The following is a 16,523-nucleotide window of genomic DNA, read 5'->3' as shown; positions in this document are numbered from 1 at the left end:
CACTTAAACACAGAGGCGGGCACGGAGCAACCTAAACTGCTTCTGTGGTGAGCAGTAAAAGAGAGCAATGAAAAGAGGAGATCAGTGTAATAAGCCGACTGTATTAGCTGCAGGGTGCAGGCCCCAGGGTGTGCAGGAGCACGGAGGCGAGGAGGGGGTGAGTCCAGAAGAGGAGGGTGGGGAGCACACTGGGGGTGGAGCTAGCCCCCGCATGGTTCTGTGCTTCTAAAGCCTCTTCCCCGCACTGCCAATTGGAGATGCATTTTGGTTACCAAGCTCCCATTTAAAAATAAATGTATTTATGATGACTGTCTAGTTTGGATTTGCAGGATGGTTCTGACTTTGAACATTGTGTCCAGCCATCAGACCCTGCATCCTAATTCTTGGTTTGAAAAGCTGCGGTCCCCATAACTGTAGGCAGAGAAGAGCTGGTCTTCAGTCTTCAGTCTGGGCGAATGCCCAGCCCCAGGGAGCACGGAGCAGGTTAGGGTCGGGTAGAGGGTTGAGAGGCTAGTTTTCTGAAGAAGGAAGGCCTGGCTGGAGGGCGAGAGGGCAGAAGGGGAAGCAGAGAGGTCCCAGGAGCAAGTGTCCCCTCTGTGCCCATCAGCAGAGGGCCAGAGTGGCCCAGAGGGGTCCCAGGAGGGGTCCCACGCCTCACCCGGGGCGCTAACTCACCCATTCTGTTGCAAGCCAGCCTCCTTTTTCTGGCCTCTCCCTCCAGCTGTCTCCTCTGCACACCTTTCCCAGTGGGGGGACTTAGTGGGGAGAGCCAAGCTCTGTGCTGGCACCACTGTTTTCCTATCTTTGGTCCCCGTGCAGCTTGGTGACAGCACACACATGTCCCATATTTGCCAGTGATCTTTAGTGATCTTTAGTTTAAATAATTACATAATGAACTGATTCAGTGAACATTCGCAGACACCCACTCTATCCTGCCAAGAGTGTATAATCTAGTGGTTGAGACAAAGAAGTGAACCTCTAATTGCTGGAGTTTGCATGGTCTGTGCTAGGATGCGGGTGACGTCTGGGGTCACTGCACATTTGCTTGTTCTCACAGGTGGGAGTGAACGAGACAAATTGTGTGCCTTGACTTTGAATGGGAAAGGATAGTCACTCCATCTACTTTATTGAGTTCCTATTCATGAGAAATTCTTGAACATCTACTGAAAAACCCAACTTATATTAGTTTAAAGTACTATTACAGCTGCTGCTGTTGTTTGCCCAGTAATTTTGTGGCCGAATGAGGCCATCTCAGCACTCGGCTGGGGTCATAGGCGAGTTAGTCACGCACCCACAGCACCATGAAGAGTTGAGGAAATAATTCATTGTGACCAAATAAGGGGCATCTTTTCTCCCTGACGGTGGTGATGAAAGCAGGTCCAGAGAGCCCCTGGGTGACCGGGCACACGACCTGACCACAGGTTCTCTGTGGCCCCTGTGGGCTCCCTCAGTCCAGGGACAACGTCTCTGCAGGGTCAGGCATGCATCCATGGATTCAGGTACATAATTTTAAAACAATCAGGATCTACCCCCACACACACAGGCACACAAATGGGATCATTCTATACATACATTTCTCAACTTCATTTTTCACTTTATGGTCTGTCCTCGACATCGGACCTTGCAGGCTGGCCTCAGCATGTAGCCCTGATCAGAGCATCCCCTTTGCTGGTCCCCTTAAGACCGGCCCCGGTCCTGCCCGACTGGCCTGTGGGCCCCAGCTCCGCACTGGCTGGGGCCGCCTCTCCAGCTGCACCTTGACCCCTCTCCTCCTCACTTCACACTCCAGCCAGTGTTCTTCCTCACCTTCTCGTCTTTGCACATTCGGTTCCTTTGCCTGGACTGCCAGTCCAACCCCTTTGTGCAATTAACTGCTACCCAAGCTCTGATCTTTCTTAAGTGCTCAGTCCTTGGTTTTCGCCTTCAGATCTGTGGGGAGATCGGCTGCCATCTGTTCCCCTCCCAACACAAGTGCATTTGGACTTGTAATCCTATGAGACGTTAGGGCTGAGTTGTTCCTGAATCATCCACAGTAACTCAAACGGTCACCACAGTGCCTGCCACGTAATAGGTGATCTATATGTATTTGTCGAATAAGAGACCTCACATTCCATGCCAGGCAGTGAACTGGAGGATTACCTACGTGGCCTCTTTTGTTTAAATCCTTACACTACCCCATCAAATAGGCACAAGCATCCCCATTTTACAGATGGAGAAGCCAGGTCTCTGATATGGGGAGACGCATACCCAAAGCCACATGTCTAGTAGAGGTCTCATCTGTGTGACTCCAATAAAATTAGGAGTCTTCGTTCTGGGAAGCCAAGACCGAGATGTGGGGAATGATGAAGGTTTTTTATCGGTGAAGATTATCAGCGTGGGTTCCATGGCTTCTGGACTGTCCCTGTCATCCAGCAGTCCAGGCTGGCAGTGAGCACGGCTCTCACGCCTGACTTCTGGCACCTGCCACCCTGACTTGCTGTCATTGGCTTACAGGCCTTTCTGCCCCACTAGACTGTGAGAACTTGGATGTCAAGGACCGTGTTGCAGTTACAGTGTCTCCACCGGCAGAGTGCTCGGCATGTAATAGGTGCTCAGGAAACCCTTGACCTCTCCAGACCCACCAGCTTCCTTCCGCAGTGTTTCTGCAGCGGCACTCTCAGCTGCAGATTCAAGGAACAGACTGGAGCCCCGTCACATTTACCTTCCAGAAAGGGAGCAGGCAGCGAATGCACAAATCCCCAGTTTGTCAGGCAGTGATATGTTCTATGTAGAAAAATGAGGCAGGGTGAGTGGCAGGGACTGATCAGGGTGCCATTATCCAGAGGGGGTCAGGACATGCTCCCTGAGAAGTGACGTTGGAGTAGACATGCAAAAGGGTGCAGGTACTGTGGGGAATTCCCTGAGATGCCCAAGGCAGGTTGGCACATTCCCAGGACAGCGAGGGGACAGAGGCGAGGAGTGAGGGCAGAGGGGCCGCCGGGCTTGGGGGCCGTGGCACAGGACTCAGGACTGGGCTCTGCGGGCAGCGGAGAGCCAGTGGGGTGAGCAGAAGAGCAGCAGGCATCGACCCGAGCTGTTTTGGGATCAGCCCGGCTACTGTGCCAGCAGGCGGTGGCAACAGTGGGGCACTGCAAGCCCCTCGTGGGCTTCCTGTGGAACGGGGAGAAGCTGGCGCATGAGAGGAAGGGAAGGGCCGGCCGTGATGCCAAGGTTTGTGGTCTGAGCGGCTGAAAGGCAGCGCTGTCAGCTCTGGAGGTGGGAAAGCCGGGGAGGAGCAAGTTGAGGGCAGGGCTCGGGGGTCAGGGGCTTGACTTGGGGTTTGTTTGGCTTGACATCCAAGCGGAGATGCCCCAAAGCCCCAGCAGATGTGAGCTTGGAGGGTCTGGGAGGGCCTGGCGCTGACGGTGTCACGGGGATCAGCAGCAAAGAGGTGGCCTCCACCCCAAGCGAGTCCCCGGCGGTGGTGCTGCTGGAGGGGAGGCCACCAGCTGGTGACACAGGTGCCTGCCTGCAGGATGGCATACCCCTGAGAGGCAGGGGCAGCATTGGACATTGGCGCCCATACCATTTAGCACAGTGATGGCACATAGGAGGTGCTGAGTGAATGCAGGCGTGAAGATAGATCTTTCCACAAAATCCCAGAACGTCTGGACTAGATACCTGAGTCATAGCAGGGCTCGCTTTGTTCTAAACAAAGCAGAGCCCGGGACATGCAGGTATGAGCGCAGCACCTCCAGTGTCACCAGATGAACCCACGGGTGGGGGCTGCGTCAGGTACTGAAGGAGACGAGGGGTGCTGGGGCCACATGGTCGACTTTTCAAGACCGAGATGCAGGAAGTGCATACGGGGGAAGCATGGGCATTGGCCGAGACAGAGCCTGTTCAAAGCCCAGGTGCCAGGCACTTGCTGTGCGACGTCAGGCTACAGTTATAGTAACAGACAACATGCTAGGGCACTTAGAAAACGTGCCAGGTGATTGGCATACGTTAGCATGTTCAACCCTCACCACCGCCCAGGAAGTAGGGACTTTCATGATCCCCATTTTACAGATGAGAAAATGGAAGCGTGGCCAGGTTAAAGATCTTGCCTAGATGCAGTGGCAGAGCTGGGGTCCGCCTCCAGGTGGTGCAGCCCGCCGCTAAGTCACAATTTCCCGCCCAGCCTCCGTCTCCTCAGCTGCAGGATGGGGGTGGCCGTGCCCTCTGTGGCACCACCGACAGCAGGTGCACCCGTGCAACGTCCCGAGGGTGCAGCGGGCACGCGGATCTCAGACAGGCTGGCTCCTCGGCACGGTCCTCGAAAACCGGGCCCTGGCCTCTGGATGGCCCCTCAGAGTGACATCCAGTCCTGCGTTTGTTTTCCTGTAGACAGAACTCGCCAAACATCATGAAACTTCTGTAGAAACATTGAGATCTAGACGTTTCTCTGCCCCGGAACGTTCCAGCATCCTCTTGCTTCTGGTGCTGGAAGGAGCGGTACCATAAACACAGAGAGGGGAAGGGAAAGATGAGCCTTCCTGTCCCTTTTCCTGGACTCTTAGCGTTAAAAGAGGGCACCGGAGAACATGGTTTATCATTTCCTGGGAAAACATATCCTGGCAAGGATATTCCTGGAGGAAGGAGGTCTCCCAAAAGCAGGAATGGGGACGCCGCCCCTTCCTCGTTTCGGAGATGAGTCCGTCTGTGCGGGGTTGTAAGTGTGTTGTCGTCGGGGTTCAGAAGAAAGTGCTTTGACGTGTGCGTTTTGTTTTTAGGACCCCTACTCTGCCTTCTTTAAAATAGACACTGACAGGGACGGCATAATCAACATGCATGATCTTCACAGATTGCTACTGCACTTACTGTTCAACCTTAAAGACGAAGAGTTTGAGCGCTTCCTGGGCCTTCTTGGCTTGAGACTCAGCGTCACCCTAAATTTTCGGGAATTTCGAAATCTGTGTGAGAAGAGACCATTCAGAACAGATGACGCGCCTCAAAGACTCCTTAGGTAAGAGGGCAGCGCGGCTCAGCGCCTTTGCCCGCAGCCAGCCCAGCGCCCCTGCTGTGCCCACGGGGTGGAGGGAGCAATTATTTTGTCTTTTGGGTGGTTCCAGAAAAATCACAGAAGGAATATGCATTCAATGTAAAAAAGCTAGAAAGTACAGGTGCGGATCAGAAGGTGCAACCTCATCTAGACCCATGAGCATCGTGTCGGCACCTCTCCGTGAACCGGGCCAGTCTTCTTTGGAGGCACACAATGTAGACCCGTTCTTATATTTTTTCTTTTATAAAGCGGGGGTCAGATGTATATGCGTGTTGCTCAGCCTTCTGAGACCTCTTGGCACCCTGCCCTTTGTCTGAGCTGTGCAGGGCCACGTGAGGGGGGAGGGGAGCCCCCACATCAACGCTTGTCCAGGAACTGTCATCCAGGGACTAACAGGTCAGCCCACGCAATCCACGCACTTACCAAACCCCTTATGGTCATTGATGGAAACAGTATCATTTCAGGCTTTTTTTATGAATGTAAATATATACGTACACAGTTGACCCTTGAACAACGCAGGATGCTTCAATTCTGCAGGTTAACTTATGTGTAGATTTTTTTTTTTACAAATAGAGTACAGTACTATAAACATGTTTTCTCTTCCTTATGATTTTCTTTTTTTAAAAGATTTCATTTATTTCTTAGAGAGAGAGCACACAAGGAAGGTAGAGGCAGAGGGAGAAGCAGACTCCCCGCTGAGCACAGAGCCTGATGGGGGGCTCCTACCGGGACCCTGGGATCATGCCCTGAGCTGAAGGCAGACGCTTAACCAACTGAGCCACCCAGGCACCCCATCTTCCTTATTATTTTCTTAACATTTTCTCTTCCCTGGCTTCATTGTAAGAATACAGTGTATTATACACGTAACATACAATATATGGGCTAATTGATTGTGTTCTCAGTAAGGCTTGCAGTCAACAGTAAGCTATTAGTAGTTAATTGCAGGGGAGGGAGTCAAAACTTCTATGGGGATTTTCAACTGTGTGGGAGTTGGTGCTCTTAACCCCTTCACTGTTCAAGGATTGACTGTATATCTTTTTATAAATCTGGTGTCAGCCGTGCAGCTCTCTGGGGAGATACAAGGACCCCTCCAGCCCTTTCCCAGGCAGTGCTGCACCCCTGATCCCTGTCCGCCCCATGCCAGCCTCCCTCCCAGAAAGGAGGGGAGTCTGTGTGTCCAGCCCAGCTGGAACTCCATTTGTCTTCTCCATTTCTCTGATTGAGAGCATACGCCCCCTTAAGCAGTAACAGCAGTGCCATTACTATCTACCCCATTGAGATCTGTTGAACGCCAGCAGGCTTGAATGAAGAAGCCATTCAGCCACTCCTTGAGCAATACTACTATTTTTGGAAACATTACCATCCACTATGATAATACGAAGGTGTGTTTTCCGCACGGTAGTAACATTCACTAGGCTGTTCTGCCCTTGAGGTACCGGTGGCCCACTCCTTCCACCAGGCAAGGGAGCTGCCTACAGCGGGGAGCCCTCAGGAGCCCCCATCGCTGGGCCAGATTGCATGATACTTGGCTAGGCTGCAGAGGCCCTCTGATCTTACTCTTTAATTTTTCTCTCTGAATTCGTTGGTTTTATTTTGCCTGTACTTTAAGAAAAACGAGCCAGAAAGAAAACTGTAGTCTCTTTCTAAGTGAAACGATCATATAGCATGTGGATTGGACACCTGCTTCCAATTTCTCAAGTTCTGAGGAGTTTTAATATGAGACTTGATTGCTTAACATTAAAACAATACACAAATATCCTTCAGAAAGAATTTTCTGGCGAATGTATGCAGAACGAACCTAGAAAATTTCAACCACAAAGCGCCGTCTTCCCATTCAGATGACTCAGCCTTATTTGTACGTACGCCTTCATTCAACAAATATTTACTGAGGGTCTGCTATGTGCTAGATGTTGCCCCCGGACAAGGTGATGCAAAGATGAATAAGGCTCCTTTTGAAAGAGATCACGGTTGAATATGGTACAAGTACAAAAATAAAGAGCTACGGGGCGCCTGGGTGGCACAGCGGTTAAGCGTCTGCCTTCGGCTCAGGGTGTGATCCTGGCGTTATGGGATCGAGCCCCACATCAGGCTCCTCTGCTATGAGCCTGCTTCTTCCTCTCCCCCTCCTCCTGCTTGTGTTCCCTCTCTTGCTGGCTGTCTCTGTCGAATAAATAAATAAAATCTTTTAAAAAAATAAATAAAGAGCTACACTGACATATAAGGATGTCTAAAGCACCACAGAGTTGGGAACAGCTAAGCCTGCTTGAGGCACATGGGAGAAGTGGGACATCTGAGTGGGACCTTGAGGTGAGAGTAGGAGTTTGTCAGGTGCAGGCTACCAGATGGTGATTCAAGGCCAGAGAGTGGCATTTACAAAATCTCAGAGGTGGGAATGTCGAGCACATTCGGGAAATGGGGAGAGGATACGGGTGCAGGTGCAGAAGTGGCATGCACGGTGGGTCATGGGGGGAGGGGAGTCCTGGAGAATCAGGAGGGCCAGCTGAGAAGGGGCCAGAGAACAGGGCCAAGGAGTTCATCCTTCATCAGCAGACAGGAGAGGGTTTTATGCTGTGGAGGGCAGGGGTCACATCGCACTGCAAAAAGATCCTTCAGCAGCCCCAGAGTAGAGGATGGACGTAAAGGAGGAGAGCTTGCAGCCCAGGGAGACCCAGTGTGGCCTCCCAAGGGTCTGGCGGAGATAGAGCAGAGACCCCAAATACGGCACTGCTTTGGAAAGCCAGACCCTCCCATGGCCAGGCACCATGCCCATGCTTTGTGAAGACAAATCCTTTAATACCCTGCAGTGGGGGCAGGGGGTGGACACTACTATGTGACTTCCCAGATGAGGACCCAGCTGATGGGTGGTGGGCAGAGATGTGAACTCAGGGTCCCTGTTTGGAGGGACCCCTTTCTCCGCCTAGAGATCTCACCCTCCTTCACCTGCCCACCACACCAGCCTCTCTTTCCTCCACCAGCCAAACCCCAATGCCATCCCTTTCCAGAAGCCATCCCAACCTCTTGCTGGGGGCCTCTCTGCCTTCTGGGCCTTCACTTTCCACCGGCATTAACAAAACACAATACTTTTGATAACTTGGAGGGTTATAAATTTGTTGAAGAGAGTAAGACCACCTTGTTTGTTTCATCATTGCAAAACATTTTCATTTTTAGATGTAGAAATACCAGTTAGAATGATCAGTCCAATGACCTGTTTCATTTTTACATCATCTCTCCTCTTCTGGTCTCTTCCCTTGTTTAAAACGCACCTGCCTGTCCATTTATCTACTGACAACCCACATCAAGCCCGTTTTTGTGCATTTACATCGTAGTAGATGAAACAACACTGTCACGTGTCCTTTTAGCAAAATCTAGCTTCTTGTCAACAAAATATTGTATGATCGGGTCCTTCCTGTTCAATGATTAGCTGAATTTAAAATGCCAAATTTCCCTTTTGTTCTTAGAAATATATCATTCACTTGTCAAGAGATTTGGCTTATATGATCATTTCACCATCATCACTGGAATCCAGAGTGCTGTTCTATGTGCTTTCCTCTTCCTGTTCATCTGATCATTGGGAAACATCTTCTTATCTCGATTTTCCTCCCTCTGCCATCTGAGCATGAAAGAAGCATTCTGAATTTCTCACTGTGTTCGAGGAAAACTAACATAAGATTACAAAGATGGTGTTGCTGTCTCCTTTTATACCTTCTTGAAAGATGCTGGTATACTTTGGGCAGTGCAATCAGGAGACTGGGGAGTGATTCATTTCAATATCATATCATCAGCTAAGCGATTTCCTCATTTTTTGTTTTATTACTCTTTTAGTCTCCCTCTTTTTTTTTTTTTTAGCATAGTTGGAAACAATGAGTACTGATTGACCATTTCTTAGGATAATGAAATCGATCTAGTAAAATTGAAATCAAGATCACTAAGGACCCATAATATATATAAGAGAGTCAATGGACCCATGTGGTATTGCAAGATAGAGTAAGTTTTATCTCATCAAGAAAATAAATACTTTTTTTGTTGTTCTTTGAAAGATCTCTAAGAAAAACTGAAAGTTATGAATGCCAGTTCTTTTCCACCTCCTGGATTATATAGAATTGTTATTTCTTCCTTAAATATTTGATATAATTCACCAAAGAAGTGATCAGGTCCTGGAGTTTCCTTTGTTGGAAGTACTTTAACTATGAATCTAATTAATGTAATAGATCAGCCACAGTTTCTCTTCCTTTTTGAATGAGTTTTTGCAGTTTGTGTTTTTTCAGATATTCGTCCATTTCATCTAAGCTGTTAAATTCATGAGAATAAAGTCGTTCATAGTATTCCTCCTTTATTATTCTTTTAATATCTGTGGGGTCACTAGTAATACCCTTCTTTCATTTCTGATATTAGTAGTTGGTGTCTTCTCTCCTTTTTTCTTGATCTGTTTAGCTAAAGATTTATCATTTTATTGATATTTTCAAAGAGCCACTTTTTTGTTTCACTGATTCTGCTCTATTGTTTTTCTGTTTAAATTTCGTTGATTTCTCCTCTCTATGATTTCCTGCTTTCTTCTTGCTCTGAGTATAGTTTGCTCTTCTTTTTTATTTTCTTAAGTTTGGAAACTCAGATTTTTTTATTCCGGTTCTTTCTTTTCTAAGAGAAACCCTAAATGCTCTCAATTTCCTTATAGGCACTGAGTTGGCTACATTCCGCAGACTTGGATATGTTATGGTTTTAATTTTCTTTCAGTTAAAAATATTATCTAATTTCCCTCGAGACTTTCTTTTGACCCACGATTATTTAGAAGTGTGTTTTTGTCCATTTCAAAATATTTGCATGGTTTCCAACTATCTTTCTGTTACTGATTCCTAGTTTAATTCTGTTGTGGTCAGAAAACACGCTTTGTATGATTTTAATTCTTTGACATTTGTTCAGCTTTATTTTATGATCCTAGAGATGGTCTGTGTTGGTGACTATTCCATGGATACTTGACGAGAATGCGTATTTGGCTCTTGTGGGGTAGAGTGTGCCGATGAGATCAAATTGCTTAATAGTGTTCAGGTTTTCTGTGTTCTTGCTTATTTTCTATTTGTTCTATCAGTTACAAAGAGAGGAGTGTTGAAGTCTCCAAAAATAGTTATGCATTCGTCTACACCTCCTTCCAGTTCTATTTTTGCTTCATGCATTTTGATATCTGAGAAAAATAGCTTATTTATCCTTACCATTTCTGCTTCCCTCCCTTTATTTTTGAAGTTCTAAGTTCTCTCTGCTATCATTTTCCTTCCTCTGAAGAACTTCCTTCAGCAGATCTTTGAGAGCGTGTCTACTGGAGACAAATTGTCTTAGTTTTCCTTCACTGAGAAGATCTCTCTTGCTCCTTCACTCCTGGCAGGTACTTTTGTTGGGTATAGAATTCTGGGTTAACACAGTTGTTTTCACAGCACCTTGCAAATGCTATTCCATTGCTTTCAGGCCTCCGTGGTTTGTGGTGAGAAGTCTGCAGTCATTCAGATGGTCTTGCCCCCCTAGATGGAACCTGTCATTTTTCTCAAGTTGCCTTTAAGACTTCTTTGCTTTATCTTTGGTGTTCACCGTAAGTTCCCGCCATCACTGTATGAGCTCCTGGAGGATGTTGGCTCTGTCCACATTGTTGGTCAGTGAGTCCATAGGACCTAGAGCAGCACATAGTAAGAGTTCGTATATGTTCGTGTCTGATAGACTGGCTGATAAGAAGGGTGCGTCTTCCTATCAAGATCTAAAGAGTCAGATAAAAGGAGTAGAAATCAGTAACTTTTGGCAAAGACCATAGAAAAACCATCCTATCTCTCTAGAGGAGACTGGTATGTAAAATGGGACAGGGGAGAAATGGATGGGAAAATTGTAGGAGTCCCTGGTTTGAGCATGGGCCCCTAAGAAAATAATCAAGACTTATGGCCTAGAAGAAAATCAGATTGGTGGGGGCTATTTGGATATGTGTTTAGATGGTGAGATCAATTTGGGTACGCTGACTTTGCAGACATAGAATCTGCATCCTTTGGGGGAAGTTCAGGTGAGAACTCTGGGTGCAGGTTGGATTTAGAAGGAGACTGAAAGTGAAGGCAGGGAAATATGCATCATTAGGACCTAAGGTCCTTTTAAGCAATAATTGTGAAAATGCAACATAAGCCTGCCAACCTTCCAAAACCTTTAGTGGTGAACTGTGGACAGAGGATTAGACTGGTTGACCTTTGGATCCCCTTCTACCCTTGAAATTCCATGATTCTGTGAAGTCCGGTAGGCAGTTGGAGAGAGATGGAACGGAAAAGCAGGTGACATTATAGTACTAGGGGTACAGACGTGTGGGTCAATGGCATCAGGGTGTAGTTGGGGACATGAGAAGGGATCACCTTTCAGAAGAGTAAAGAAACTTCAGGATGGAAAGAGAGGAGTAGTCAAGGGTGGAAGGAGCCAGGTAGGGAGGGAAAATCACACTGATGAAAGGCACACATTTGCCTGGCCCCAGGGTAGGTGGCCCCCCTCATGGTGTCATTTAAAGAGCAGCATGATGAAGGCAACCAGAGAGGGGAGAGATCATTAGCAGTGACACATGGAACAGAAAAGCCAGCAAAGACGCCTGGATTTGGCAATATAGAAGTAACCGGTGAATTTAAAGACTGGGGTGAGGGCTCAATAAAGGGAGATGTGCCCACACTAGTTTACCCATGGAGCTGGCGTTTTCCAGGAGGGAAAATGAAGCTGGGCCCATCCGCATTTGGTCCATGTGAACGATAACTAAGGAAGAGGGAAGAGACCCCCCCCCAACCTGCCACTGGTCCTCAGCACCCTGCCAAATGAGTAAATGCAAGAACTTGTGTTTGCCTTGGGGCACCTGGGTGGCGCAGTCGTTAAGCGTCTGCCTTCGGCTCAGGGCGTGATCCCGGCGTTCTGGGATCGAGCCCCACATCAGGCTCCTCTGCTGGGAGCCTGCTTCTTCCTCTCCCACTTCCCCTGCTTGTGTTCCCTCTCTCGCTGGCTGTCTCTCTCTCTGTCAAATAAGTAAATAAAATCTTTAAAAAAAAGAACTTGTGTTTGCCAAACTGTGGGAGTCACGGTTTATGTAATTCACAGTTGATGTGATTGAAATAAGACCCTTTCTATGTGGCACACAGGTCACTAGCCCAGTGTAGGTTTCTGGGGTAATCACGGCCACCAATGAACCTGGTGACTAGCAGGCGCTGGGCACTGTAGGTCATCAAGGAGTTTGAGGAGTGGTCCGGGACAGCTGTCTGGGAGCAGCAGCATTCCTTCGAAGGGAGGAATTGAAACAGAAATGCTAAGTGGAAAGAGGACTCCCCCCCCCCCGCAGTGCATAAAAACCAAAGGGTGGCCCTCAACTCTGTGAAATGTGCTGGGGGCAGGGGCACCTGCATGGCTCCATCGGTTAAGCGTCCAACTCTCGATCTCAGCTCAGGTCTTGATCCCAGGGTGGTGAGTTCAAGCCCCGCATTGGGCTCCATGCTGGGTGTGGAGCCTACTTTTTTAAAAAATGTAATATTTAATGGATCTTTTCCTACGAAGAGTGAAGTTAAAGGAGCACCAAACCTGTAGCTTCAGATGGGAGTGAAAACGGTAGTGAGAAGGGTATCTGTGGCATCAGAGACCTGACTTTGAATGGCTCCCAGGTACTGGCTGTGTGTGATTTTGGCGAATTATTTAACCTCTCTAAACCACAGCTTCCTGTTTTGCCAAGTGGGATGGTAATGCCAGTATTGCCAGGAAAACTCAAGATCCTGCGAGTCACCTGACTGGCAGTGCTCAGCACTGGTCCCTGAGTTCACGGTGGCCATCCTTACCCCAGAAACCCTCCCAGTGCTGCCGACCCGAGTGTCACACACAGAGGGACGCGTTCAAAGCAGCCCTTCTTTGAGGATTACATAAACCTTTGTCTCGCATCATTCGGAACACACGAACTCCTGCATTTTCTCAACTGGCAGCATAGTGGTTGACTTTAGACTTTATTTCTTAGAGTCGCTTCACTTGCAGAAGCAGAAGTAATACTTCTTTAAAAGGGCTACATGGAGCTTGTTTGCCGTCTGTCCCCCACACTGGTTTTCTTGGGTCCCGAAAGGAAAAATTTCTATGAGGGTCTGGATGGGCCTCGGTCAGGTGTCCCTCTTATCCACTCTCAGGCAAGATGTGCTTATCACCCGACGGCCCTGTGAATAGGTGTGTCTTCCAAGTGGGGCCTCAATGTGATCCCATTTCAGGAAGCTGTCGGGGTGACGACTGTACGGTCCGTTTTGCTGGAGGAATGTCTCGAGTGCTCTTATAGCCACAGGGAAAATATTTCAGGTGCAGATCTAGATGTGGAAAGCTCAGGTGCCCAGAAGTGGAGTAAGAGGTGCACCAGGAGCAAAGCACTGACGGAGGAATAAGTGAGGAAGGGCTTTACAAGTTTTCATACACTGCCCCCTCTTAGTGGAAGAATCCAGGGCACCTCGAATTGCTTCAGCCACAGCCCTCACTGCACCTCGCCGTGGCCTAGCCCCGGTGGTAAGCACAGGGTGTTTTTTAAAGTGTCTTCCGTGTTCATCATTCTGTGAGAAAACAAACAGAATTTTGATCATTTTACATACCGTGAGCCCAACCTGCGCACGTCAGCTGGGACCGCGTAAGCGATCCTCCCCTATTGTTCCTCAAGTCCGCGCTCCAGTCATTCCAGTGTGGGAGTTCAGAAATAAAAGTTTTTAGCTGTTTTCTTTCTGAAGATACTTACTACTCTATTGTGGTTTTTTTCCCCTTCTGAGGATAAATGAGCCCTGTTTGTTTTGTGAGCAGCAGAAAAAGTTGAACAGCATTTATCTGAAAATAAACAAGGAATTATAAAATTTAAGAAGACTTCCCTAACCTACAGCTGGGGAAACAAGACTGTATTTTAAGAATTAAGTTAGACCAGATGTGAAATAGACTTTAGCGGTGTCTTTGAAACGAACGGGGATGGGGAGCCCCTTGGGAGATTAATGAATCCATTAAATTTAAACACAGTTTTTTTTTTTTTTCTTTTAAGACCAAAACAGAAGGTCGCAGATTCAGAACTAGCTTGTGAACAGGCGCATCAGTATCTTGTTACCAAAGCAAAAGCCAGATGGTCAGACTTATCTAAGGTAAGAAAATGGTTATTTCCTTAAAAGGAAGGGACGTGTATTTCAGCATTCCCCGATCGCTGGGACGATCAAGCTTTGTAAACCCTTAGACCCAGTCTTTGTAAACCCAGTCGGTGACTCCTGCTATTCTTAACATACTTTTTCAAAATAAATTCTCACATTCAAGGTCAACTGATGTTTAGGAAAATGAGTCATTGTAGGAGTTACGTGGACAGAAACTCCTAGCTTTATCTCAGGTTTGATATGAATTAAAAATGTAAGTGAAAACAATGACACTATCATATTTTTACGCAGTTCAAAACATGCGTCTCTCAGTGGTATTTCTTCCTGCCTTCCAAAATTATAGAAAGCACATTTTGAAGGTGAGTGCCCTTGACGGGCAGTCCTGTACACTGATTTGGTGTCGAGACAGGAACATAATCTAACAACAGCTATACCCCCGGAGAGCAGGACCGAGCGAGCATGCGGGACTGGGTTCCTCCAGAAGTCTGCAGTGTGGGCTTAGCTTTTCATAATGCAGCAAGGACACAATACCTTCGCTTTAGGGAGTATCTTTAAAACTGCACTATGGAGGTGCTTTCACGTTATTGTGAAGAATGCCCCCACTTTGCTTTCATTTGGTCCTTTCCTCTCTATGTTTGCCTCTCTTGGCCTGCGTGCACTGTGAAGTTCTGTCTTGTAAGTCCTGGGCCGCGCCTGCGCTGCCTCTCCCCAGTCCTCTGTCCTCCGAGTTGACTGTGCGGTGGCCTAAGGTGCAAATCACACAGAAGGAGTTCTTGCGTGCCCACTGGGCAGGGCTGGCCTTCCAGAGCCTTCCTCTGGGAGCGCGGGGCCAGCTCTGGGCTGTACGGTGCAGCTACACAGGCACGCCAGCCGGGAGAGGGCCGAGCACACTGTGGGACACCATTCTCCACGCCTTCTCCTTGGCTTCTCTCTCGGCCCACCTCTCCTCTCCTCCCTGCTACCTCTGTCCCCTCTTCCTCCTGCCCCTATCGCACCCCCTCCGCTGGCACTGCTCTCCGTGGGCCCGGGGGCTTCCCAGCTGCATCCTGCCCTGCTCCAATGTACATGGCACATCTCCGGGACGTGTGGTTTTGTGCCAGGGGTTTGGTGGTAACAAAGGTCCATCTGCTTCCACCTTGCAGCTCACTGACCAGGGCAGGTGGTGGTTAAGGAGCAAAGGCAGATAATTAACAAAGCAGGTGGGCGCTCTGGGGAAAATGAACAGGCTGCTGGGGAGTGAGCAGAGGGCTGCAGGGGTCTTTGCTTCTGCCCTGTGGCATCCATCCTTCCTGAAATTCTTCCTCCCTGCCTCTACGACGGCTCTGTGGGGCCTCCTCTGCTCCCTGCCCGGGCCCGCCCCCGCCTGGGCTGGTGACCCCGCTCCGTCTCTGTGTTCACTGCTGCGAGCATGTCCTCTGCACTCGCCTCTCCGCATCTTGACGCCCGTGGCCTCTCAAAGTCATCTTTATCCTTGATGTTCCACGGAACTCCCAGTGTGTTCAGAGGAGGCGCGGGGACCTTGGAGTGCTCTGCTGCTAAACCAGCAGCCTGAGGTCTGTCTCTTCTAGAACTGAGTCTGGCAGAAGTGTGGGGAGGGCAGGAGACTCAGAGGGTTACAGTGGAAGAGCGATCAGAGCGGCTCCAAAGGAGCACGTGGGGCCACTCTGTTGGAGTCAGGCGTCCTGCCTGTCCGCACACCTCTCGGACCCCGCAGGACTGAATGACCCTGCCTGTCTTAATAGTATCATATCGGACAGCTCTGCCACTGTCTTGCTTTATTTTGAGTAAAGCTCTGAAGACATTCGTTCTGAATTCCGAGCTTGCAGAAAGTATGGTGATGCATAGCTAAGACTAGCAGCCTTCACGACAGCCGCCCGGTGATGAGGGGGCTGTTCTCTGGCTGCCAGCACACCCCTGCTCTTTCCTTGTGGGACGCCGCAAAGCGGGGCCCCCGGCTCCCTTCTGCTGCATCGCTGTTGAGGATTTATCAAACGGGAACCTGCGAATATCAAAAGGATGTAGTCTCCGGGAAAACTGCATGTGAAACGTCTTCAGCTTGGGGCCCCGGCGAGCCGCTCAGCCGGGCTGGGCCAAGGATGCTTCCAGCCGAACGCTCAGACACACGCAGCCATCATCCCATTCTGGGCGGCCTAACAGGCTCGTCCCCATGGAAGTGTTTTTGGAAAACAAGTTCATTGAGTTCTTCAGCAAACATTACCGTGAATTAATGATGCACTGTTGCAAGATATTAAAGACACAGTGACCAAAAAAGGACGCGGTCTCTGTCCCCAAGAGACTTGTGGTGTATACACCAATCAGGGCACTAAAGAATTGTGTGAATTACGATTGAAGTGGCTTGTTTTTAAGCTTGT

General features: G+C 48.8%; 1 protein-coding gene across 1 annotated transcript in view; it reads left to right on the top strand.

Annotated features, from left to right (window-relative positions):
* Positions 1–16,523, top strand: part of EFCAB6 (EF-hand calcium binding domain 6) — a 217,357-nt gene that overhangs the window by 133,782 nt on the left and 67,052 nt on the right. Inside the window, exons 18-19 of the mRNA XM_008702910.2 lie at positions 4,755–4,987; positions 14,052–14,148. Of these exons, the coding sequence (XP_008701132.2) occupies positions 4,755–4,987; positions 14,052–14,148 (330 nt within the window). The remainder of the gene's footprint in view (positions 1–4,754; positions 4,988–14,051; positions 14,149–16,523) is intronic.

This window comes from Ursus maritimus, unplaced genomic scaffold (genome assembly GCF_017311325.1).
Source record: "Ursus maritimus isolate PB19 unplaced genomic scaffold, ASM1731132v1 scaffold_21, whole genome shotgun sequence".
Lineage (NCBI taxonomy): Eukaryota > Metazoa > Chordata > Mammalia > Carnivora > Ursidae > Ursus > Ursus maritimus.
The sequence above is the reverse complement of the archived record's forward strand: the minus strand, read 5'-3'. Positions and strand labels throughout refer to the sequence as shown.